Source organism: Thalassophryne amazonica, chromosome 12, assembly GCF_902500255.1.
Source record: "Thalassophryne amazonica chromosome 12, fThaAma1.1, whole genome shotgun sequence".
In the NCBI taxonomy this organism is placed as follows: Eukaryota; Metazoa; Chordata; class Actinopteri; order Batrachoidiformes; family Batrachoididae; genus Thalassophryne; species Thalassophryne amazonica.
In genome coordinates, this window is record NC_047114.1 from 16505627 (window position 1) to 16530530 (window position 24904).

The following is a 24904-nucleotide window of genomic DNA, read 5'->3' on the forward strand; positions in this document are numbered from 1 at the left end:
ACAGCTGGAGTTTTAAACCTAACCAGACCCCTCCAACTGAGAGGCAGACTGCTATAGGCTAGTGACTAAACAATACCTCTAATTAGCAACTATTGTGCTCTAGTTAGCACACCTAATGGCAGGACAGCTGTCCCTCTAATGATGGGATGGATGCCTTTCTGATGGCTCCCTTGATGACGTGAATGACTCATTACCATGAACAAAAGACTGAAACGCCTTTGACCTGAGTACCCCATTGTAAACAGGGGATAAAGTGTGTCTCAGACCCCCTCCCCGGTTAAGGCTGGGTTTCAAACGTTTCACAAAGAATGCCTCCTTGACCCCTCTCTCAAACCATTTCTTCTCTCTGGCTAATATTTTAACTTCCTTGTCCTCAAACGTGTGGTTAGTGTCTTTAAGGTGGAGGTGAACCGCAGACTGAGGTCCACTGGCGCCCTCTCTGCGGTGCTGGTATAGCCTTTTGTGTAAAGGTTGCTTTGTTTCACCTATGTAGTGTTCGTTACAGTTTTCCTGACATCTGATAGAATACATTACATTGCTCTGTTTGTAACTAGGGATCATGTCCTTAGGGTGAACTAATTTCTGTCTCAAGGTGTTAACCGGTTTAAAGTAAACTGGGATTTTGTGCTGTCTGAAGATCCTCTGTAGTTTTTCCCCTACTCCTGCTAAATAAGGGAGAGACACTCCTCTTCTTCTTGTCTCCATCTCCTGTCTATCTGGTCTCGTTGTTCTCTGGGACTTCTGCACTTTGTCCAGGGACCATTGTGGGTACCCACATACTGTGAGGGCTTTCCGGACACGTTGTTGTTCTTTAGCCCTTCCCTCTGCAGTTGTGGGCACCTGTAGGGCTCTGTGTTGAAGCGTCCTGATCACCCCGAGCTTGTGTTCAAGGGGGTGGTTTGAGCCGAAGAGCAGATATTGGTCAGTGTGAGTTGGTTTTCTGTAAACCCCTGTCTGGAGCTGCCTGTTCTCTCCAATCGTAACATCACAGTCCAGGAAGGCTAAATGGTTGTTTCTGGCATCCTCACGTGTGAACTTGATATTGGCATCCACCGAGTTGATGTGCTCTGTAAAGTCCTCAACTTGCTGTTGCTTGATTTTGACCCATGTGTCATCAACATATCTGAACCAGTGACTGGGAGAGATGCCCGTGAAAGACGTCAAAGCTGTCTTCTCCACTCGCTCCATGTACAGATTGGCCACAATGGGGGATACCAGAGACCCCATCGCACAACCATGAATCTGCCTGTAGTAATTCCCCCTAAACAGGAAATACGTGGTGTTGAGACAGATCTCCAAGAGTTGGCAGATGTGGTCTGGTGTGAGTTTGGTCCTTTCAAGTAGAGACACATCCTCCAGCAGTCTCTGCCTCACAGCTGAGACGGCCTCAGCAGTGGGGATGCAGGTGAACAAAACATTAGTCAACATTAGTCATGTTGACTAATGTTTTCAGATTGCACGGGTTCCCTCAGGATGCACTGTGAGACTGGAGATTGTAGTTCATTTCACGAATTTGGAAGGAGTTCTGAAAATTGTTCAGGACCACCATCAGCCTCACCGCCAGTTACCACCCGCAGCTCAATGGACAAGCAAAACAACTTAATCTGGAGTTGGAGAAGGGGCTCTGAATTCTGCCTTTGCAGCACCCTGCCTCGTGGGCCACCAAGCTACGTTGGATTGAACTGGCACACCACAGTCTGCCATCCTCCTCCACTGCTTTCTCTCCTTTCCACGTCATATATGGATTTCAGCTGTCTCTGTTTTCATCCGCAGACTGTGATTCCCCAGTTCCGTCCGCTCTAGCGCTAATACTGAGATGTAAAAGAACCTGGGAGCAGGCACTTCATGCTCTTCTCTGCTCATCGGCCTCTTACAAAGCAGCTGCAGACTGCAAGAGGTCGTCTGGCCCCACTTACGCTTCTGAAAGGAAGGTCTGGCTTTTGACTCAGGACCTGCCACTTTGGGGGTCTTCCAAGATGCTCGTTCCCAGGTTCATCTGACTCTTTCCATTGCCAACATGCTCAACCCGGACGCTGTTCGCCTCAAACTCCCTTGAGCCATGTGGGTCCACCCAACATTCCACATTAGCCATGTCAAGCCTATGAGGTTCAGTCCGCTTCATCCTCCGGTCAGGCGGAGGCCCCCTCTGCTCACCCTGTTAATCAGCTCCTGACCTCTGTTTGCCGGGGCTGGGGGCTTCAATATCTTGTGGACTGGGAAGAGTATGGTCCAGAGGAGCGGTGCTGGATCCTGTCCCGCTTCATCTTGGATGCTGGTCTCATCCAGGATTTTCACGCTGCACATCTTGATGCTCCTAAGCCTTGGTGGTCGGCCCTTCGGGGGGGGGGACTGTCAGACTTGAACTTCCCATGCCCTGTTCTGGATCTTTCTCTCACACCTATCTCTCATCTCCTGTTCATCACTTCCTGTATTTAAGCCTCTCTTTTCTCTGCAAGATCGTTGTGCTTCACCGTGTTCGTTGTGTAGTTTTTTCCCTGAACTATCAGCCTGTTGCTTGGACACTGCTTTTTGCTTCATGTTTTAGCTACTGTAGCTGATAATCGACTGCCTCCTTGTGTACTGAACCGTGCAAGTATTTTCAGGACGTCTTACTCCTGTGTCCGAGTTCAGTATTTGGGTCAAGCCATTTTGGGTTACAGAACCTGTTAACAACTAGTACATTGGCTCGACTACTGTAGTTCAGTGCAGAAAGATTTTATTAAACTTGTGAACAAAATCTGAGAGAAATAAGCCTTTTGTGTGCATAAAATAAATCTTACAATGGGAGTGAAAACAAAAGTGTTGTAGTCATAATTTATTGCGTGTATATACTGAAAGTGTAACTAAATAAAAGTAAAATAAAGAAGCCAAACCTAGTCTCCGGTTGAGTTTTGCATACCCAGCTCCATACCCTCGGCCATAGACTGACGATGCTGTGAAGGAGCTGTAGGGAAGGGGCGTGGCCAGGCTGTCCTCACACTTCCCTGTGGAATGACAGAGTATGAAATGATCAGCATTTATGATGTCAGAATAATTTACATGGCTACCAAAAGCATTTAGTCAAGGTGCAGCTTTTTAAGTGGCATTTAACGAATTATTACCGGGGGTGTATGTATATATTTGCACTTGTATGTATAATTGTGACCCTATGTGGATTAGTGAAGGTACTCAATAAATTCAAGCTTGAGCACCCTATTCTTGTTTTTTAGAGTGCTGTACAACCACTTCACCCCAGCAAAAGAACAGCTCCAAAGACATCATTAAAAGCCTGAACTTACCATGACATTCATGCCCATGTTCAGTGTATGTAAACTCCTGACCACAACTGTAGAACCATCAGAATCAGAATCAATTAAAATAATGCTTGACAGGTAAATTCATCCACACTCAGACAAGATTTCAGCTTGTTTCTATGTCAAATGCTGAATCCAAATTACAAATTTAATTCTGAAATGAATACACAAGGGCTGAAATTACTATTAAATTAAAAATTAAAATTAAATTAAATTAATTAACAGTTTTTAATAATAATAATAATAATAATAACAACAAGCAGTGGGAGGCTTAGAGGCAGTGGGCGCATTACAGGTTGCCAATGTGGCAGACCGAACGGTCCGCCATAAAAATCGCCCGCCCTGCCTCCACTGTGCATGCGTCATTTTGGCACTCTTCACCCAAAGTGATCAAATTGATTAATGGGATTATTAACTATCAGATGACAAGGTAAAACCTCTTAAATCATTCTAAAGTCAGTTTTAAACAGAAACAAGGTGAAACTCTGTGACGCTTTGAAATGACCGACGTCCAGTGAATGCATCAGCTAGCAGCTTGTGTAGCCGCGGTGCTCTGATCCCTTCCTCTGTCTTTTATGATGAAATAATGCTGAATTTATGTGGAAATGATTGTTGTACAAAAGCTTCAGATATCTGTCGCTGAGATAGATGATGACTGGAGTGCAGTTTGAAGCAGAAACGAGGTGATAATCAGTGAACTGCAGCTAATGACGCATGCACAGTGAAGGCAGGGCAGACCGATTTTTAGGGGGGACCATTTGGTCTGCGACACCAAACCTAGACTTTGGAGAGAAATGGATGAAAGCTACATGTAAAGCTACATGTGATTTCAAAACCAGGCATATGTGGTCTGAAGGGCCACAAAGTAATCTGGATGGAGTAGCACAGGTCCAAAAATGATGATAATATTTTATAGAAAATTATCATCCATCCAGGGTCACGGTGGGGGAGCAGTGGCTGGAGTCTAACCCAGCACTCATTGGCAGTCTATTGCAGGAACATGTAGAGACAGACAAACTTATTCACACCCACACCTACAGACAATTTTAAGGTTAATAAGAGCAATCAGAGATTTCTGCCATCCGCCACTCTGGATCTGGATCACCTACAAAATTCAGTGGAGTCTTCCATGCCCAAGATGAAGCTTTTACCTGGTCATTAAATGAGACTGTCCCGATTGAAGGTGAGGCATTTAAATAAGGAAATATGTAAGCCTAATTGGTGCTGGGGATTCCCCATTGATGTTCGGCGCCTCCTGACTGTAACTAATCCGTTATATGTAACGGTTTTTGTCCGTTTTATACATATAATGGATTTCGATTATAACAGACAAAATTCCGCCTGAATCTATTATATGCGAGTTTTACTGTACATTCATATTAATACAATCAAATGTTTATAAATATGTTTATATTAGAAGTATTTAGAATGATCCATTTCCAAGACATTATGTGTTCATTGTTAATAAGAAATGGTTTGGTCCATTTATTATATGCAAATTTTGTGAGAGGGTCCACATTCTATTGGGGGGGGGGGGGGGGGGAGTATTCCACTAAAGTGAATTGATTAGAGTGGTGACATGACAAGTCAAAAAAATCGGTCACGTGACTCATGGTGCCATCTTGGGTTTATAATAGCGTTCACTATTAATCTGTCTGCATGTAAATCCAGCTATTTTGTTTATTTATTCACTAAAAATGTCGGGTTGTCGTGCGTTTGGAGGCACAAATAGACACAACAAGGGCTTCAAGATGTACAGATTCCCTTCAGATCCGAACAGAAGAAATATTTGGGAAATTAAAGTCAGCTGTGTGGGATGGAAGCCGACATCATCGTCAAAGTTTTGCAAGGTAAATGGTAAATGGACTGCATTTATATAGCGCTTTTTCCATCTGCACCAGATGCTCAAAGCGCTTTACAAATCAATGCCTCAGATTCACCCCGATGTGAGGGTGCTGCCATGCAAGGCGCTCACTACACACATTAAGGACCTTGCCCAAGGGCCCTTAGTGATTTTCCAGTCAGGCTGGGATTTGAACTGAGGGGCCTCTGGTCTCAAGCCCAATGCCTTAACCATTAGACCATCACCTCCCCAGGTAAATTTATTGTGCAGTCGCATGTACAGTAAAACTCACCTAAACCGTCATCGTATAAAGCAGATAAAAAAGTCCCAAAGTTTTTGTATTGTTTTCAACGTAAATGGACTGCATTTATATAGCGCTTTTCCATCTGCATCAGACGCTCAAAGCGCTTTACACATCAATGCATCACATTCACCCCGATGTGAGGGTGCTGCCATGCAAGGCGCCCACGACACACCGGGAGCAACTAGGGGATTAAGGACCTTGCCCAAGGGCCCTTAGTGATTTTCCAGTCAGGCTGGGATTTGAACCGAGGATCCTCTGGTCTCAAGTTCAATGCTTTAAGTCTCGGTCCCACCAAATAATGAAGGATGAATAATGAACCACACAGCATTTTTTTTTTTTTGCTACGAGAGGGTTTCTTCAACTATCGTGGGAGTTTTGTGGCTCTGAGTGGCTCTTAGAGGCATTATCTGAAGTTAACCAGGCTCCTCTCTGAGTGTAGAGCTAATTTCAAGAAGTTCAAAATATAGCAACAACAGCAGGGCAGTTTGTGTACGAGGTTTTAGACGCATGTGCGTGGTGCTTACGAGGCTGCTAAAAGCCCATTATCCTTGTGCCTGGCAGCTACGCAGGACCTGAGAGGCTATTTTTGGAGCGGCTGCCCTCTTGCGCACACAATTCTACCTGCTCTGTGCGCTGGACGTTGTATATAAAATAATTATTTTGTAGCAGATTAATCATTTTCTGCCAAATCTTGGATGCTGAAAACACCTCTAACTGCATCTGGAATCACAGAGGACTGTTTCATCTGGATGCTTTTTTTTTTCCCTCTCTTTTCTGCCCCATGAGGAATATATTTTGAACAGCTTAAAGTAATTATTTTTAATGTTTTTATAGCTTGATAAAACAGTTCCTAGCTGTTGAGGTATGTCTATGGCTGATTTAATATCTTGTTAATGGATCACATGAGCTCCGCTGTGTGTGCGCACTGCGGCAGTGACTTATCACGCTCCAAACCAACATTTTGGCAGAACGCCAGGCCACAAAGAGCGATTTTTCAGTCAATACTGGACGAACACAAAGTTAAAATTTGGATGACTGCGTGAAGTGGATGTGTGTTTAAAGCCATGGAGAAATAACTCCAGTGAAGCTGCTAAAAGCAGCGCAGAGGAGAGCGCGCAAAAGACCGATTTTGAAGACATAACACAAAGTTAAAAGGTGTATCACGTGGACAGAAGCCTGGCGCATAGCGCACAACCGCAGGACTGTACTGGAGCGTCTATTTTTGGACTGCATTGAAAATATGTGACATCTTTAAATGCGGCTGTAAATTGAAAACCCACACTTTAAAGGGACCAGGTGTGGGAGGGCTGGAGGTCTGGACCAAACCCATGTCTAAACGTGTGCCAATGTCATGTTATCATGGCGCTACGTGGCTTAGTGTGGCTGACGCGAGCTATTCGAGGCTCTAATGACAGGTCGGTTGTGGCTCACTAGAGCCTGCTACATGGCACATGCGGGGTACAGAGAGGCACATAGAGGCACCTTCATAGCAGATACATGATAGATGAAAACGTGGGTCAATCACCTCCCCACCCCTCAGTGCAACAAGCTCTCAACCGATGACATGGAGTAACTCTTTGCTGGTCGCCTACCTCCTTTTCCGCGCGAGCAGAGGAGGCGGGGAGCAGCCAGCTACAGTAGTGTTCAGAATAATAGTAGTTCTATGTGACTAAAAAGATTAATCCAGGTTTTGAGTATATTTCTTATTGTTACATGGGAAACAAGGTACCAGTAGATTCAGTAGATTCTCACAAATCCAACAAGACCAAGCATTCATGATATGCACACTCTTCAGGCTATGAAATTGGGCTATTAGTAAAAAAAAAGTAGAAAAGGGGGTGTTCACAATAATAGTAGCATCTGCTGTTGACGCTACAAACTCAAACTATTATGTTCAAACTGCTTTTTTAGCAATCCTGTGAATCACTAAACTAGTATTTAGTTGTATAACCACAGTTTTTCATGATTTCTTCACATCTGCGAGGCATTAATTTTGTTAGTTTAGAACCAAGATTTTGCTGGTTTACAAGTGTGCTTGGGGTCACTGTCTTGCTGAAACACCCATTTCAAGGGCATGTCCTCTTCAGCATAAGGCAACATGACCTCTTCTAGTATTCTGACATATCCAAACTGATCCATGATACCTGGTATGCGATATATAGGCCCAACACCATAGTAGGAGAAACATGCCCATATCATGAAGCTTGCATCACCATGCTTCACTGTCTTCACTGTGTACTGTGACTTCAATTCAGAGTTTGGGGGTCATCTCACAAACTGTCTGTGGCCCTTGGACTCAAAAGGAACAATTTTACTCTCAGTCCACAAAATATTCCTCCATTTCTCTTTAGGCCAGTTGTGTTCTTTGGCAAATTGTAACCTCTTCTGTACGTCTTTTATTTAACAGAGGGACTTTGCGGGGGATTCTTGCAAATAAATTAGCTTCACACAGGCGTCTTCTAACTGTCACAGCACTTACAGGTAACTCCAGACTGTCTTTGAGCATCCTGGAGCTGATCAGTGGGTGAGCCTTTGCCAATTCTGGTTATTCCTCTATCCATTTTGATGGTTGTTTTCCGTTTTCTTCCACGCGTCTCTTTTTTTTTTTTTTTGTCCATTTTAAAGCATTGGGGATCATTCCAGTTGAACAGCCTATAATTTTTTGCACCTGCGTATATGTTTTCCCCTCTCCAATCAACTTTTTAATCAAACTACGCTGTTCTTCTGAACAATGTCTTGAACGTCCCATTTTCCTCAGGCTTTCAAAGAGAAAAGCATGTTCAACAGGTGCTGACTTCATCCTTAAATAGGGGACACCTGATTCACACCTGTTTGTTCCACAAAATTGACGAGCTCACTGACTGAATGCCACAATACTATTATTGTGAACACCCCCTTTTCTACTTTTTTAATAATAGCCCAATTTCATAGCCTTAAGAGTGTGCATATCATGAATGCTTGGTCTTGTTTGATTTGTGAGAATCTACTGAATCTACTGGTACCTTGTTTCCATGTAACAATAAGAAATATACTCAAAACCTGGATTAATCTTTTTTAGTCACAAAGCACTACTACTGGATGTAAAAGTGACGGTTTTTATGTGTTATCCTCAAGGAGGCACTTACTTATTCACACCATCATTTTGTCTTTTATAGTTTTAGTCCTTTTAATTACATCTGCCAAAGACATAATAAAATCACCTGCGTTTACGAAGTCTGTTAGAAAAGTATCGGAGCTTTTTTTTTTTTCAAAAACCTGATGGATTTGAATCACGTGTGCTTACATGAGCCAACCTTGAACCTTCATGCACATGCGTGAATTTTTTCACACCTGTCAATTGCGTCATTTGCTGGCAAGCAGCCTTTGTGTGAAGACGTGTGTAGTGCTCTCGACGGATTTTCATTGGAAACCATTCGGAAGATTCAGATGGCTTTCAGTGGCTTTTCAGTCGCGTGACTATCCGAGAAATTGTGGAAGAGGTGGGCATCATTTTTCGGAGTCCAGCATGTCCTGTGAGATTTCAACACGAAGGCACTTTTGCTCCGCCATCAGCAGCTTCGACACGAATTTCACCGCCACTCTTATCAAAGCCAAATCTTCTGTCACAGTGGAATGTGCCAAAAAAGCGCTGATGTCCACCTCTTCCGCAATTTCTTGGATAGTCATACAACGGTCCCGCATCACCACAGCATTCACTTTGGAAATGATCTGGTCATTTCAGCATGTTGATGGTCAACCGGAACGTGGCTCACTCTCCACCGTTGTGCGGTTGTCTTTAAACCGGTTGTACCGCTCCTAAATCTGTGTGATGCCCATAGGATCCTCACCGAAAGTCGTCTGAATCTTCTGAGTGGTTTCCACCTGGCTGTCGCCGAGTTTCTGGCAAAATTTGATGCAGTAGCGCTGCTCCAGTCCGTCATTTTCCTTGCAATGAAAATCCGTCAAGAGCACTACACATGACCTCACACAAAGGCTGCTTGCCGGCAAATGACGCAATCGACAGGCGTGAAAAAATTCACGCATGCACATGAAGGTTGGCTCATGCAAGCACATGTGATTCAAATCCATCAGGTTTTTGCAAAAAAAAAAAGTCAGATACTTTTCTAACAGACCTCGTATCTGTTTGTCTGTCTGTCTGACTATTAGCAGGATTAGGTCAAAACTACTGCACGGTTTTGATGAAACTTTCACTACAGATTGATATTAGGCCATGGAAGACTCCATGAAATTTTGGAGGTGATCTGGATCTGGATTCTGGATCAAGTTTCATATTATAAAGTCTTTGAAGAATTACGTCAAAACTACTTCACGGATTCTCACCAAATTTTCACCACATATACATATTGCCATGAAAGACTCCGTTAAATTTTGGAGGTGATCCGGATCCAAATCCTTATTCTGGATCAAGATTTCACTTTATATAGGCTTTGTGTTGTGTGGGCCGCTGAAGAGGAGGTACTGCTGGCTCACCACCACCGGATGGCGCCCTGCTTGGAGTGCGGGCTTCAAGCACAAGAGGGCGCCAGAACCACTGGGAGTGACAGCCGTCAATCATCCTCAACACCAGCTGTCACTCATCATCTCATCATCACCATCACCATAAAGGCCGGGTGGCGACTCCACCTCCTCGCCGAGAAATCTCCTACGATACAAGGTAATCTCTCTGCTGACTTATACGTCAAATAATAATCTGATCTGTTTTGCAGCTGTTTTTTCCTGGTGGTATTTCCTTGACTGGATTTTCGGAGCTGCACGTGTGTATGATTGGAGGTGGAGGCTCTCCCTCCACAAGAATCAATAATCAAGGTTGCTGGGTGTGAGGATTCACACTCACTACCTTCTGTTTTTTCTGCCAGCAGTACCAGGGCCGACAACGGAGGACAGAGACCACCTGGGGACTCGGGGCTTGGCGGCTTCAGTGTTCTTCAGGCCGTTGGTGGTAGAAGCGGTGTGGGTCCCGGCTCTTCGTTCATCTGAGGTCTCCTATCTTCGAGCCTGCCCGCAATCCTCTTGTGTGTGATTGGCAGTACCTTTGTTTATTTTACGTTGTGTTCTTGTGCAACATTAAATTGTTACTCCTTCCCTTATCCATTGTCCGTTCATTAGCGCCCCCTGTTGTGGGTCCGTGTTACGACACCTTCCCAACAGGATTTCTCGGCCATTCGTCATGGATCCCGAGGGGCGTCAACCACAGCTTGAACAGCCAATGGGAGAACAGGGAGCGCAGGCGTCAGCAGGAGGCGTGGTAAGTGATCTGCAGCAAATCCTTACCGCTTTCACTGCTCAGTTACAGCTGGTAACTGAGCAAAATGCAAGCCTCAATCAGAGGATGGAGGCTCTCACCGCCAGAGTGGAAGCACGCGAGTCAAGCGTCGCTGCAGTGTCTCCTCCTGCTGGTCCGGGGCCTAATGTAGATGTTCCACTGGCCGTTCAACTACCCCCCCCACCGTCCCCTGAAGCTTACATAAGTCCTCCTGAACCGTACGGAGGCTGTGTGGAGACGTGCGCAGACTTCTTGATGCAGTGTTCGCTCGTTTTTGCACAGCGTCCAGTCATGTACGCGGCAGACGCCACCCGGGTGGCTTATGTAATTAATCTGCTTCGAGGTGAGGCACGCGCTTGGGCTACAGCGCTCTGGGAACAGCAGTCATGGCTTCTGACGTCATACGCTGGGTTTATACGGGAATTCAAACAGGTGTTTGATCATCCCAACAGAGGCGAGACCGCCTCGACCGTGCTGCTGTCACTGAGACAGGGGCGTCGGAGCGCGGCCGATTACGCTGTCGACTTCCGCATCGCGGCTGCGAGGTCGGGTTGGAATGACGTCGCGCTCCGCGCCGCCTTCATAAGCGGACTGTCTCCAGTACTGAAGGAGCATTTACTGGCTAAGGACGAACCGCAGACTTTCGACGGGCTTGTCACTCTGGTTATACGCTTAGACAACCGTTTGAATGAACACCGTCGGGAGCAGGCCGGGGGGCGTGGCCGGGCACAAGCCGTCCCTCTCTCTTCCGGGTCTGACGGGGTGACGTCGTCCTCACGCTCCATTGCCGGTGGGCTCCGTGTGGCTACAGCTCCCCCTGCTGACGAAGCTATGGACACGAGCAGGGCTAAAGTGAGATCAGATATTAAACAAAGGAGACTGGCCCGCGGGGAATGTTTTTACTGTGGCTCATGTGAGCACCTGTTAAAAGACTGCCCCAAACGGTCAAACACCAACGCCCGTCCTTAGACACTGGGCTAAGGGTGGGCCATAACATGTGCACGGGAAGTTCCCGCAAATCAGCACGAATCCCAGTGGTAATCCTGAGTGGGGATTTAACCCTTCACGCCCCAGCACTGGTGGACACGGGGTCCGAAGGGAATCTGTTGGACAGCAGATGGGCAAAGGAAGTGGGGCTCCCCCTAGTGGCTCTGCCTTCGCCCTTGAAGGTACGGGCACTAGATGGCACTCTACTCCCGCTAATCACACACCGGACCCAGCCTGTGACCTTGGTTGTGTCTGGGAATCACCGGGAGGAGATAGTGTTTTACGTGACATCTTCTACCTCCCGAGTGATTTTGGGTTTTCCTTGGATGGTGAAGCACAATCCCCGGATCGATTGGCCGTCTGGGGTCGTGGTGCAGTGGAGCGAAACCTGCCACCGGGAGTGTTTAGGATCCTCGGTTCCCCCCGGAATGACGGCTAAGGAGGAGGTTAAAACCCCTCCCAATCTGACGGCGGTGCCAGGGGAGTACCATGATCTGGCTGACGTCTTCAGCAAAGATCTGGCGCTCGCCCTTCCACCACACCGACCGTACGATTGTGCCATCGATTTGGTTCCGGGCAGTGAGTTCCCGTCCAGTAGGCTGTACAATCTCTCACGTCCGGAACGCGAATCAATGGAAACCTACATCCGGGACTCCTTGGCCGCCGGGTTGATCCGGAACTCCACCTCCCCGATGGGTGCTGGTTTCTTTTTTGTGGGCAAGAAAGACGGCGGACTTCGTCCATGCATCGATTACAGGGGATTGAACGAGATCACGGTTCGCAATCGATACCCATTGCCCCTCTTGGATTCGGTGTTCACACCCCTGCATGGAGCCAAAATATTCACCAAACTCGATCTTAGGAATGCGTACCATCTAGTTCGGATCCGGAAGGGAGATGAATGGAAGACGGCATTTAACACCCCGTTGGGTCATTTTGAGTACCTGGTCATGCCGTTCGGTCTCACTAACGCCCCCGCGACGTTCCAAGCCTTGGTTAATGACGTCCTGCGGGACTTCCTGCACCGGTTTGTCTTCGTGTATCTGGATGATATACTCATCTTTTCCCCGGATCCTGAGACCCATGTCCGGCATGTACGTCAGGTCCTACAGCGGTTGTTAGAAAACCGGCTGTTTGTGAAGGGCGAGAAGTGTGAGTTTCACCGCACGTCTCTGTCCTTCTTGGGGTTTATCATCTCCTCCAACTCCGTCGCCCCGGATCCGGCCAAGGTTGCGGCGGTGAGGGATTGGCCCCAACCAACGAGCCGTAGGAAGCTGCAACAGTTCCTCGGCTTCGCAAACTTCTACAGGAGGTTCATTAAGGGTTACAGTCAGGTCGTTAGCCCCCTGACCGCCCTGACCTCCACCAAAGTCCCCTTCACCTGGTCGGACCGGTGCGAGGCCGCGTTTAGGGAGTTGAAACGCCGGTTTTCATCTGCTCCAGTTCTGGTGCAGCCTGATCCTACTCGCCAGTTTGTAGTAGAGGTGGACGCCTCAGACTCAGGAATAGGAGCCGTGCTGTCCCAGAGCGGGGAGTCCGATAAGGTTCTCCATCCTTGTGCCTACTTTTCCCGCAGGTTGACCCCCGCTGAACGGAACTATGACGTGGGCAATCGAGAACTCCTCGCGGTGAAGGAGGCTCTAGAAGAGTGGAGACACCTGTTGGAGGGGGCTACGGGGCCTTTCACGGTTTTTACGGACCACCGGAACCTGGAGTACATCCGGACCGCCAAGCGGCTGAACCCCAGGCAAGCCCGCTGGTCCCTGTTCTTCGCACGCTTTGACTTCCGGATCACCTACCGCCCCGGGACCAAAAATCAATGATCTGATGCATTGTCCCGGGTGCACGAAGAGGAAGCCAAGGTCGGGTTGTCGGACCCCATCGACACCATCCTTCCCGAGTCCACTGTCGTGGCTACCCTCACCTGGGACGTGGAGGAGATCGTCCGGGAGGCCCAGACTAAGAACCCGGACCCGGGAAACGGTCCGAAGAATAGACTCTACGTTCCACCAGAGGCTAGGGCTGCCGTCTTGGACTTCTGCCACGGATCCAAGCTCTCCTGTCATCCTGGAGTGCGTAGGACCGTGGCAGTAGTCCAGCAGCGCTTCTGGTGGGCGTCACTGGAAGCCGACGTCCGGGACTACGTCCAGGCCTGCACCACCTGTGCCAGGGGCAAGGCGGACCATCGCAAGACCAGGGGTCTCCTCCAACCCCTGCCTGTGCCTCATCGCCCCTGGTCCCACATCGGTCTGGACTTCGTCACGGGCCTCCCGCCGTCCCAGGGCAACACCGCCATACTGACGATAGTGGACCGGTTCTCCAAGGCGGCCCACTTCGTGGCCCTCCCGAAGCTCCCAACGGCCCAGGAGACGGCAGACCTCCTGGTTCACCACGTCGTGCGTCTGCATGGGATACCGTCGGACATCGTCTCGGATCGTGGTCCCCAGTTTTCCTCGCAGGTCTGGAGGAGTTTTTGTAAGGAACTGGGGGCCACCGTGCGTCTCTCGTCCGGGTACCACCCACAGACGAACGGCCAGGCAGAGCGGGCGAACCAGGAACTTGAACAGGCTCTTCGTTGTGTCACCTCCGCTCACCCGGCGGCCTGGAGTAACCATCTGGCCTGGATCGAGTACGCTCACAACAGCCAAGTATCCTCTGCCACCGGCCTCTCCCCCTTTGAAGCGTGTCTGGGCTACCAGCCCCCGTTGTTCCCACTTGTGGAGGGAGAGGTCGGGGTACCCTCGGTCCAGGCCCACCTGCGGAGGTGCCGCCGGGTGTGGCGGGCCGCCCGCTCTGCCCTGTTGCAGGCCCGGACGAGGGCCAAGGCCCATGCAGACCGCCGGCGTTCCCCGGCCCCTACATACCAACCAGGGCAGGAGGTGTGGCTATCCACCAAAGATATCCCGCTCCAGGTGACCTCCCACAAACTCAAGGACCGCTTCATCGGGCCGTTCCCCATCGCCAAGATCCTCAGTCCGGCCGCAGTGAAGCTAACTCTCCCGGCTTCACTGCGGATCCATCCGGTTTTTCATGTTTCCAAACTCAAGCCATACCACACCTCACCGCTCTGCTCCCCCGGACCCGACCCACCTCCTGCCCGGATCATCGACGGGGAGCCGGCATGGACCGTTCGTCGGCTCCTGGACGTCCGTCGGATGGGTCGGGGCTTTCAGTACTTGGTGGACTGGGAGGGTTACGGACCCGAGGAACGCTCCTGGGTGAAGAGGAGCTTCATCCTGGACCCGGCCCTTTTGGTCGATTTCTACCACCGACACCCAGACAAGCCTGGTCGGGCGCCAGGAGGCGCCCGTTGAGGGGGGGGTCCTGTTGTGTGGGCCGCTGAAGAGGAGGTACTGCTGGCTCACCACCACCGGATGGCGCCCTGCTTGGAGTGCGGGCTTCAAGCACAAGAGGGCGCCAGAACCACTGGGAGTGACAGCCGTCAATCATCCTCAACACCAGCTGTCACTCATCATCTCATCATCACCATCACCATAAAGGCCGGGTGGCGACTCCACCTCCTCGCCGAGAAATCTCCTACGATACAAGGTAATCTCTCTGCTGACTTATACGTCAAATAATAATCTGATCTGTTTTGCAGCTGTTTTTTCCTGGTGGTATTTCCTTGACTGGATTTTCGGAGCTGCACGTGTGTATGATTGGAGGTGGAGGCTCTCCCTCCACAAGAATCAATAATCAAGGTTGCTGGGTGTGAGGATTCACACTCACTACCTTCTGTTTTTTCTGCCAGCAGTACCAGGGCCGACAACGGAGGACAGAGACCACCTGGGGACTCGGGGCTTGGCGGCTTCAGTGTTCTTCAGGCCGTTGGTGGTAGAAGCGGTGTGGGTCCCGGCTCTTCGTTCATCTGAGGTCTCCTATCTTCGAGCCTGCCCGCAATCCTCTTGTGTGTGATTGGCAGTACCTTTGTTTATTTTACGTTGTGTTCTTGTGCAACATTAAATTGTTACTCCTTCCCTTATCCATTGTCCGTTCATTAGCGCCCCCTGTTGTGGGTCCGTGTTACGACACCTTCCCAACACTTTGAAGGATTACTTCAAAACTACTTCACAGATTCTCACCACTTTTGTACCACAGATAGACATTAGAGTATGGAAGACTCCATTAAATTTTGGAGGAGATCCGGATCCAGATTGGCGGATGTCAGAAATCTCTGACTGCTCTTGTTCTTGATGTACAGATTACTTTTCACTGTGAGTTTAAAGAACATCATTTTAGACATTTTAAATTTTTGATTTTTTTTTGTCATAAAAAATTCAACCATCTAAAAGTTCAAGGGTGCACAAACCTTTCCACATCACACTCTGTATGTGTGTGTGTTTGTGTGTGTGTGTGTGCTAGAGACAGGTGTTTGGCATGTTAATGAGCGTTCTTTATGTCAGCCCGGCTGTTAATCACTTTAAAAGGACAATAGTGAGATAATCAGATAAGACATGATGGAAGCGTTCAGAAGCGTGACTGCTGGTCTCTGATCCCACAGTGGACTCAGTGAAACACACAAACTCTGCCTCACTGTGCTCATTGGGGCTTCATTTGTGTTTGTGTGTAACACACTCGTCAGACAGAACATTAAATTTAACGACATGCTGAGGGTTCATTAACTTATCACAGATCATAGCTGAGAAATTCAGTCTGTGGGCTTTAAGCCAACATGAAGAAAATCCTGGTTGAGATGGAAAAAAAAAATCTGTTTTCTGGCAGTTTCCCAGCAAAAATGGGAAGACCACAAACAACAAAATTTGGGGAAAAAGGATGATTCTGTATTCAGATTTATTTTCACACCTTCAGGCTTCCTCATAGACGTGACAGCTCATCCTTAAAGCTCCTTAAGCAGCGGCGACCCTGGGCCAAGCTCAGCGCTGGACCCCCGTTATTATCAACAACAGAAAAGTATTATTACAGAAGTCAGACTACCGGAGCAAGAAATTTAGTCTGACTTCTGTCTTGACTCTTGTCAAGAACTTTAAGAGTCAAGACAGAAGTCAGACTACCAGAGCAAGAAATGTAGCTGAGGAAGCTTCTGCGATTAGAAGCGAAATGTCCTTGCGTGAAGCAACCCAGTCTAGTCGAAGATTCAAGCTTCTCTACTTGTTGGCATGCTTATGTATTTTGGGTCTCAAGGATCAACGTTGCGAAAACAGAAAGTTGATAGGACTAATATTTTTGGAGAAATTAGCAATTTTAGCTAACCAGTAAACAATGAACATTGTGCTGCAATGCACCATCGGAGTTTGGGGTTTTGAGGTATTAAATGTTAATATGGTTCTTGTTGGTTTAACAGTGTTGTTAGTGTTATTGATCCATCCATCCATTTTCTTCCGCTTTATCCAGGGTCGGGTCGTGGGGGCAGCAGCTCAAGCAAAGCCGCTCAGACCTCCCGATCCACACACACCTCCCCCAGCTCCTCCAGGGGAACCAACCCCAAGGCGTTCCCAAGCCAGCCGAGAGATGTAGTCCCTCCAGCGTGTCCTGGGTCTTCCCCGGGGCCTCCTCCCAATGGGACGTGCTCGGAACACCTCTCCAGCGAGGCGTCCAGGGGGCATCCGGAAGAGATGCCCGAGCCACCTCAACTGACTCCTTTCAATGTGGAGGAGCAGCAGCTCGACTCCGAGCTCCTCCCGAGTGACTGAGCTCCTCACCCTATCTCTAAGGGAGTGCCCAGCCACCCTGCGGAGGAAACTCATCTCGGCCGCTTGTACTCGCGATCTCGTTCTTTCGGTCATGAGCCAAATCTCATGACCATAGGTGAAGTAGATTGATCGGTAAATTGAGAGCTTTGCCCCCCTACTCAGCTCTCTCTTCACCACGATGGTCCAATACAGTGACCGCATCACTGCAGATGCTACATCGATCCGTCTATCGATCTCACGCTCCATCCGTCCCTCACTCGTGAACAAGACCCCGAGATACTTAAACTCCTCCACTTGAGGCAAGGACACTCCACCGACCTGAAGAGGGCAAAGCACCTTTGTGTTTTTACCAAAACAAACCATGGGTGGCCAAGGACATCAAGGCGACACTGAACAGAAAGAAGGCTGCATTCAGGATTGGAGACATAGAGGAGCTGAAGAGGGTGCAGCTTGAACTGATGGAGAAGATTGCAGAGGGGAAGGACAGTTACAGGAGGAAGCTGAAGAACAAGCTCCAGCAGAACAACTTGAGGAAAGTGTGGAAGAGGATGAGAACCATCACTGGTCATGGTAAAGCCCCTTTCACACCGGGGGTGCTCCCAGTTGCTCCCTATTGCACCATGACGACGCCGAAAAACCGCGCTGTTTGGAGTTAATTGCCGGTTAATTACTGTGTCGCTTGCGCCTGATGACGTCTCATGGCGCTGCGAGTTTTGCTGCCAGGTGCTGCCAGTTGCTCCCATCCATCCATCCATTTTCTTCCGCTTTATCCAGAGTCGGGTCGCAGGGGCAGCAGCTCAAGCAAAGCCGCCCAGACCTCCCGATCCACACACACCTCCTCCAGCTCCTCCGGGGGAACCCCAAGGCATTCCCAAGCCAGCCGAGAGATGTAGTCCCTCCAGCGTGTCCTGGGTCTTCCCCGGGGCCTCCTCCCAGTGGGACGTGCCCGGAACACCTCTCCAGCGAGGCGTCCAGGGGGCATCCGGAAAAGATGCCCGAGCCACCTCAACTGACTCCTTTCAACGTGAAGGAGCAGCGGCTCGACTCCGAGCTCCTCCCAAGTGACCGAGCTCCTCACCCTATCTCTAAGGGAGCGCCCAGCCACCCTGCGGAGGAAACTCATCTCGGCCGCTTGTACTCGCGATCTCATTCTTTCGGTCATGAGCCAAATCTCATGACCATAGGTGAGGATCAGAACGTAGATCGATCGGTAAATCGAGAGCTTTGCCCCCCTACTCAGCTCTCTCTTCACCACGACGGTCCGATACAGCGACCGTATCACTGCAGATGCTGCACCGATCCATCTATCGATCTCACGCTCCATCCGTCCCTCACTCGTGAACAAGACCCCGAGATACTTAAACTCCTCCACTTGAGGCAAGGACACTCCACCGACCTGAAGAGGGCAAAGCACCTTTTCCGATCGAGAACCATGGCCTCGGATTTGGAGGTGCTGATTTTCATCTCGGACGCTTCACACTCGGCTGCAAACCGCCCCAGTGCACACTGAAGGTCCTGGTTTGACGAAGCCAACAGAACCACATCGTCCGCAAACAGCAGAGACGAGATCTAAATTTTAAATAGCGTCATTTTCTGCCTCTCATCCAGTCTGTTTTCTGAGCACAGTACACACACTGTTCTTTCCTCACTTGACCGTGCGATGTGCGTCCTTTAAAGCAAATTTGGAGATGTCTGGAGTTCTAGTTGATGTTGACATGTCCTGGACTTATGTCCTTTTTTAACTGTGATAAGAGAGTTTGAGGAGAGAAAGGAACTAACTGCCTGCAGACAATTTTTTTTCTTCTTTTCTCCTTTGACCGCGAGATGCGCGCGCGAACAAACCTTCAAGCGAATGTGGAGATGTCTGGACTTCTATTTGATGTTAACATGTCCTCCTCTCTCAGGACTTATGTCCTTTTTTGTCCCTTTTTTAACTGTGATGTGAGAGTTTGAGCAGAGAACAAGGAACTAATGCCTGGAGCCACACTTTTTTTCTTTTAATTGTTCACATGTGCGCGTGTGAACGAACGTCCATGAGTGGACTAGAGATGTCCAGAGTTTTACTGGATATTTCTGGCAATCATTCTGCATTTTTTTTCTTCAGCATGTAGTTTTTACTGCATTAAGTACACAGTATAACAACAATCCTGTGTGATTGATACTGCGGGAACAATGGAACACAGCAGGAATCATAAATTGGCTTCGAGTCACGTCGGGTAACGCCTCTTTGCCCCGAGTAACGCCTCTTTGCCCCCGCTTGCGCTGGAACCACATCCTTTCTGCGTCGAGCAGAGGACGCCAAAAAAATTAAACATGTTTAATTTTTCGGCGCCCGACTTGCTTCCTCCTTTGCGCCCTTGCGCTGTTGTGGCGCCGAGCTGCATCGTCTCGGCATCGAGTTGCTTCCACGCAGCGTCGTCATAATGATACACGGCGCAACTGGGAGCAACCAGGAGCAGCCCCGGTGTGAAAGGCCTTAAGAAGGTGGACCAGATGATGGAAGGAGACCTTCATGAGGCCAACGAGTTAAACCTGTTCTTCAACAGGTTTGACAACATGGACTCTTTCACCCCCCCTCCCCACCCTCTCCTCCCACCAACCTTTGCCCACTTCCCTCCCTCCACTGCTCCCTCATCCTCCTCAACGCCTCCTATCACCATAACTGCAGAGGATGAGAAGAGAATTTAGTCGCCTGTGTCCAGGAAAGGCTGTGGGTCCTGATGGCCTCAGCCCCAGAGTACTGAAGGGATGTGTTTTCCGGCTGTGTGGGATTTTCCAGCATATCTTCAACTTGAGCCTGAATGACTTTTTTTTCGCTGCACTGATGATGTACACAGTCTTTTTTTTGTAGTACATGCATGCACAAGTGATTTGATTTAGCTAACTGACGGTGCTAATTCTTGTAACACACATACACACACACACACAAAATCCACTCCTCTGTAAGCCGTCTGGATGCATGAAGAGCTGTTCAGATGAAAAGCTGAAAAGCTGACGTGATTTTTGGCTGGACTGAGGAACTACAAGAAGTCTCTTTTTTATGGAAGTCTGAAGTCAGTGCACTGCATCACCAGACTACATGTCACAATTTGGACTTCAGCAGCAGTGGAACACCAAAATGTAAGTCCCTTTTCTGTTGTTTATAAATAATAAAATATGACAAACATCTATTTTAGCTATTATATAAAACAAATAATAATATTTTTACATTTGTTCAATGGAATGAATATTTAACATTCAAGATGGCGAAGTTAGACAGCCACTGACCTGTTACAGAGCTAGTGTTAGAGTCACTACACTGTTAGAGACCCACTGAACTGTTATAGTCACTACACGGTTAGAGAGCCACTGACCTGTTATAGTGCCAGTGTTAGAGTCACTACACTGTTAGAGAGCCACTGAATTGTTACAGTCAGTGTTAGAGTCACTACACTGTTAGAGAGCCACTGACCTGTTATAGAGCTAGCGATAGAGTCACTACACTGTTAGAAAGTCACTGATCTGTTATAGTGCCAGTGTTAGAGTCACTACACGTTAGAGAGCCACTGAACTGTTATAGTCAGTGTTAGAGTCACTACCCTGTTAGAGAGCCACTGACCTGTTACAGAGCTAGCGATAGAGTCACTACACTGTTAGAAAGTCACTGATCTGTTATAGTGCTAGTGTTAGAGTCACTACACATGTTAGAGAGCCACTGACCTGTTATAGTGCCAGTGTTAGAGTCACTATACTGTTAGAGAGCCACTGAATTGTTACAGTCAGTGTTAGAGTCACTACACTGTTAGAGAGCCACTGACCTGTTATAGCGCTAGCAATAGAGTCACTACACTGTTAGAAAGTCACTGATCTGTTATAGTGCTACTGTTAGAGTCACTACACTGTTAGAGAGCCACTGATCTCACTAACACTGGGTTTCTAACAGTGTAGTGGCTCACTAACACTGGGTGTATAACAGTGGCTCACTACCTCTGGGTTTATAACAGTGGCTCAGTAACACTGGGTTTATAGCAGTGGCTCTCGAACACTAGGTTTACGACAGTATAGTGTCTTACTAAGACTGGGTTCATAACAGTGTAGTGGCTCACTAACACTGGGTTTATACCAGTGGCTCACTAACACTGGGTTTATAAAAGTATAGTGGCTCACTAACACTGGGTTTATACCAGTGGCTCATTAACACTGGGTTTATACCAGTGGCTCACTAACACTGGGTTCATAACAGTGTAGTGGCTCACTAACACTAGGTTTATAACTGTGTAGTGGCTCCCTAACACTGGATTTATAACAGTGCAGTAGCTCACTAATACTAGGTTTATAACAGTGTAGTGGCTCACTAACACTGGATTTTTAAGCACTGCGGGTCACAGAACTTTCTGTTATCATGCTCCTGTTCTGGTGAATGATCTCCCTGCGTCAATAAAACAGTCAGATTCTGTGGAGACTTTCAAGTCCAGAATTAAGACTTATTTTCCCTTTCATATGGCTAGCATACTGGTACAGTTTTGTTTTATGCTTTTAACTCTTTTAATTAATTTATTAGTAATTGGAGCGGGCCGCGGCCTCAACTTTACCTAAATTCTGAGTCTTTTAGTGAAGCTCAGGGCTAGTGGCTGGTGATCACCTTAGTATTTCTTCTGTTTTTCTTGTTGTTTAATGCTGGCAAATTATACAGTATTTTTTTTTTTGTATTTATGATGCCTGATTCTGTTTTTTCTCTCTGTTTAAGGTGCAGCTCCATCCAGAGATGGGAGTTGTAATCGTGTTGACGATCCTCCTGTCCTGTGCACAATAGCATTTCTTGTACATTCGTCCGTGAATTGTTCTGTGAATTGTTCTGCAATTTATGTTTGTAGAACGGCCCAAGCAGAGGGTCACCCCTTTGAGTCTGGTCTGCTTGAGGTTTCTTCCTCAGAGGGAGTTTTTCCTTACCACTGTTGCTCTGGGGGTTGGTAAGGTTAGACCTTACCTGTGTGCAGTAGCTCACTAATACTGGGTTTATAACAGTGCAGTGGCTCACTAACACAGCACTGTTACCAGTGGCTCACTAACACTGGGATTATAACAGTAGCTCACTAACACTGGATTTATAACAGTGTAGTGGCTCACTAACACTGGATTTTTAACAGTGCAGTGGCTCACTAACACTGGATTTTTAACAGTGCAGTGGCTCACTAACACTGGATTTTTAACAGTGCAGCGGCTCACTGACACTGGGTTTATAACAGTGGCTCACTAACACTGGGTTTTTAACAGTGCAGTGGCTCACTAACACTGGGTTTATAACAGTGGCTCACTAACACTGGGTTTTTAACAGTGCAGTGGCTCACTAACACTGGGTTTATAACAGTGGCTCACTAACACTGGGTTTTTAACAGTGCAGTGGCTCACTAACACTGGGTTTATAACAGTGTAGTGGCTCACTAACACTGGGTTTATAACAGTGCAGTGGCTCACTAACACTGGGTTTTTAACAGTGCAGTGGCTCACTAACACTGGGTTTATAACAGTGTAGTGGCTCACTAACACTGGGTTTATAACAGTGTAGTGGCTCACTAACACTGGGTTTTTAACAGTGCAGTGGCTCACTAACACTGGATTTTTAACAGTGGCTCACTAATACTGGATTTTTAACAGTGTAGTGGCTCACTAACACTGGGTTTTTAACAGTGGCTCACTAACACTAGGTTTTTAACAGTGCAGTGGCTCACTAACACTGGGTTTACAACAGTGTAGTGGCTCACTAACACTGGGTTTTTAACAGTGCACTGGCTCACTAACACTGGGTTTATAACAATGTAGTGGCTCACTAACACTGGGTTTTTAACAGTGTAGTGGCTCACTAACACTGGGTTTTTAACAGTGCAGTGGCTCACTAACACTGGCTTTACAACAGTGTAGTGGCTCACTAACACTGGGTTTATAACAATGTAGTGGCTCACTAACACTGAGTTTATAACAGTGTTAGTAACAGTTTTTCCTTCCCACTGTAGCCAAGTGCTTGCTCACAGGGGGTCGTTTTGACCGTTGGGGTTTTACATAATTATTGTATGGCCTTGCCTTACAATATAAAGCGCCTTGGGGCAACTGTTTGTTGTGATTTGGCGCTATATAAAAAAATTGATTGATTGAATTGATTGATTGATAACAGTGCAGTGGCTCACTAACACTGGGTTTTGAACACTGGCTCTCTGACAGACTGACCGGTGACTGCTGAGCAGCAGACTGACTTGAAGGCTGTTTTTGCTGGCCTACTTACTGGTCGCAGAGGCTGCGGCAGCAGAGATGCTGAAGCTGAAGGCGGCTGAGAGCATCCACACGGACGTCACGATCCGCATCTTCACCCGGACTGCCAACATGACGAAGACAAACAGAACAATAGAGGAAGCAGGCGGGTCTCTGTGTGTTGATCAGCACCGGAGGGAAAAGCACCAGCTGTCCTCTCCCCTGCACGCGGCGTCCTCCTCCCTAACTAACCTGCCGAACGGCACAGTGTCAGCGTTTAACCCGCAACCTCTGGAACGAGCCTGCGAAGAGAATGCGGTTGCTCTGCGGGCCTGCGGCACCAGGTGCATGGTCAGACGGTTGAACACGAGCTATCCACCGGCTGAACCATCATCACATCAACACCCCCGCGGTCTGTTCACTTGGTACAGTCCGCCGCCCTCAACAACACACGGGCCTCTACCACTGAGCGGGGGGGCGGGGGGAGGATGCTGATGTCAAATATCTGGATCACTCACGACCCCAGCACACTGTCCGCCATGTTAGTCCTCCCTGACGGACAGCTGGCCAAGAAATTAATAGATATAGTAAAGGGTAGATACCTCGCCGTGCTGCTGGTCAGTGGAGACCGACGTCATCATATGGCGGCCATCTTGCCACAGGGCGCTAACCCACTGATAACAGGAATGTCAATGGAGCATGTTTTATTAAAATAACCATACTTGCTCAATTTTCAACGATTTTCAAGCAGTTTGGTTCATTGTAAACATCAGGGATATAGTTATGATACTGCACACTTATAATGTACTGTCATATGAATATAATGTTACTCAGATAGGTTAAGTAATAGCTATATACACACACCACAAGGTCAATAGATTTTCTCTTATTCAACTCAACTTAAAATTGTATTTATTACAGTAATACATATATATATATATATATATATATATATATATATATATATATATATATATATATATATATAGACACACACACACACACAAAAATAGCCCTTTTATGTTGCGCAAATCTACATATATCAACTCAATCAATCAACTTTTTTCTTATATAGCGCCAAATCACAACAAACAGTTGCCCCAAGGCGCTCCATATTGTAAGGCAAGGCCATACAATAATTATGAAAAACCCCAACGGTCAAAACGACCCCCTATGAGCAAGCACTTGGCAACAGTGGGAAGGAAAAACTCCCTTTTAACAGGAAGAAACCTCCAGCAGAACCAGGCTCAGGGAGGGGCAGTCTTCTGCTGAGACTGGTTGGGGCTGAGGGAAAAAACCAGGAAAAAGACATGCCGTGACTATAAGCTTTAGCAAAAAGGA

General features: G+C 47.8%; 1 protein-coding gene across 1 annotated transcript in view; it reads right to left on the bottom strand.

Annotated features, from left to right (window-relative positions):
• Window positions 1-23969, bottom strand: part of cntnap2b (contactin associated protein 2b) — a 197734-nt gene extending 173765 nt beyond the window's left edge. Inside the window, exons 1-2 of the mRNA XM_034182355.1 lie at window positions 23598-23969; window positions 2874-2984 (exon numbers count right to left, since the gene is read on the bottom strand). Of these exons, the coding sequence (XP_034038246.1) occupies window positions 2874-2984; window positions 23598-23697 (211 nt within the window). The 5' untranslated portion in view covers window positions 23698-23969. The remainder of the gene's footprint in view (window positions 1-2873; window positions 2985-23597) is intronic.
• Between the last annotated feature and the right edge of the window lie 935 nt (window positions 23970-24904).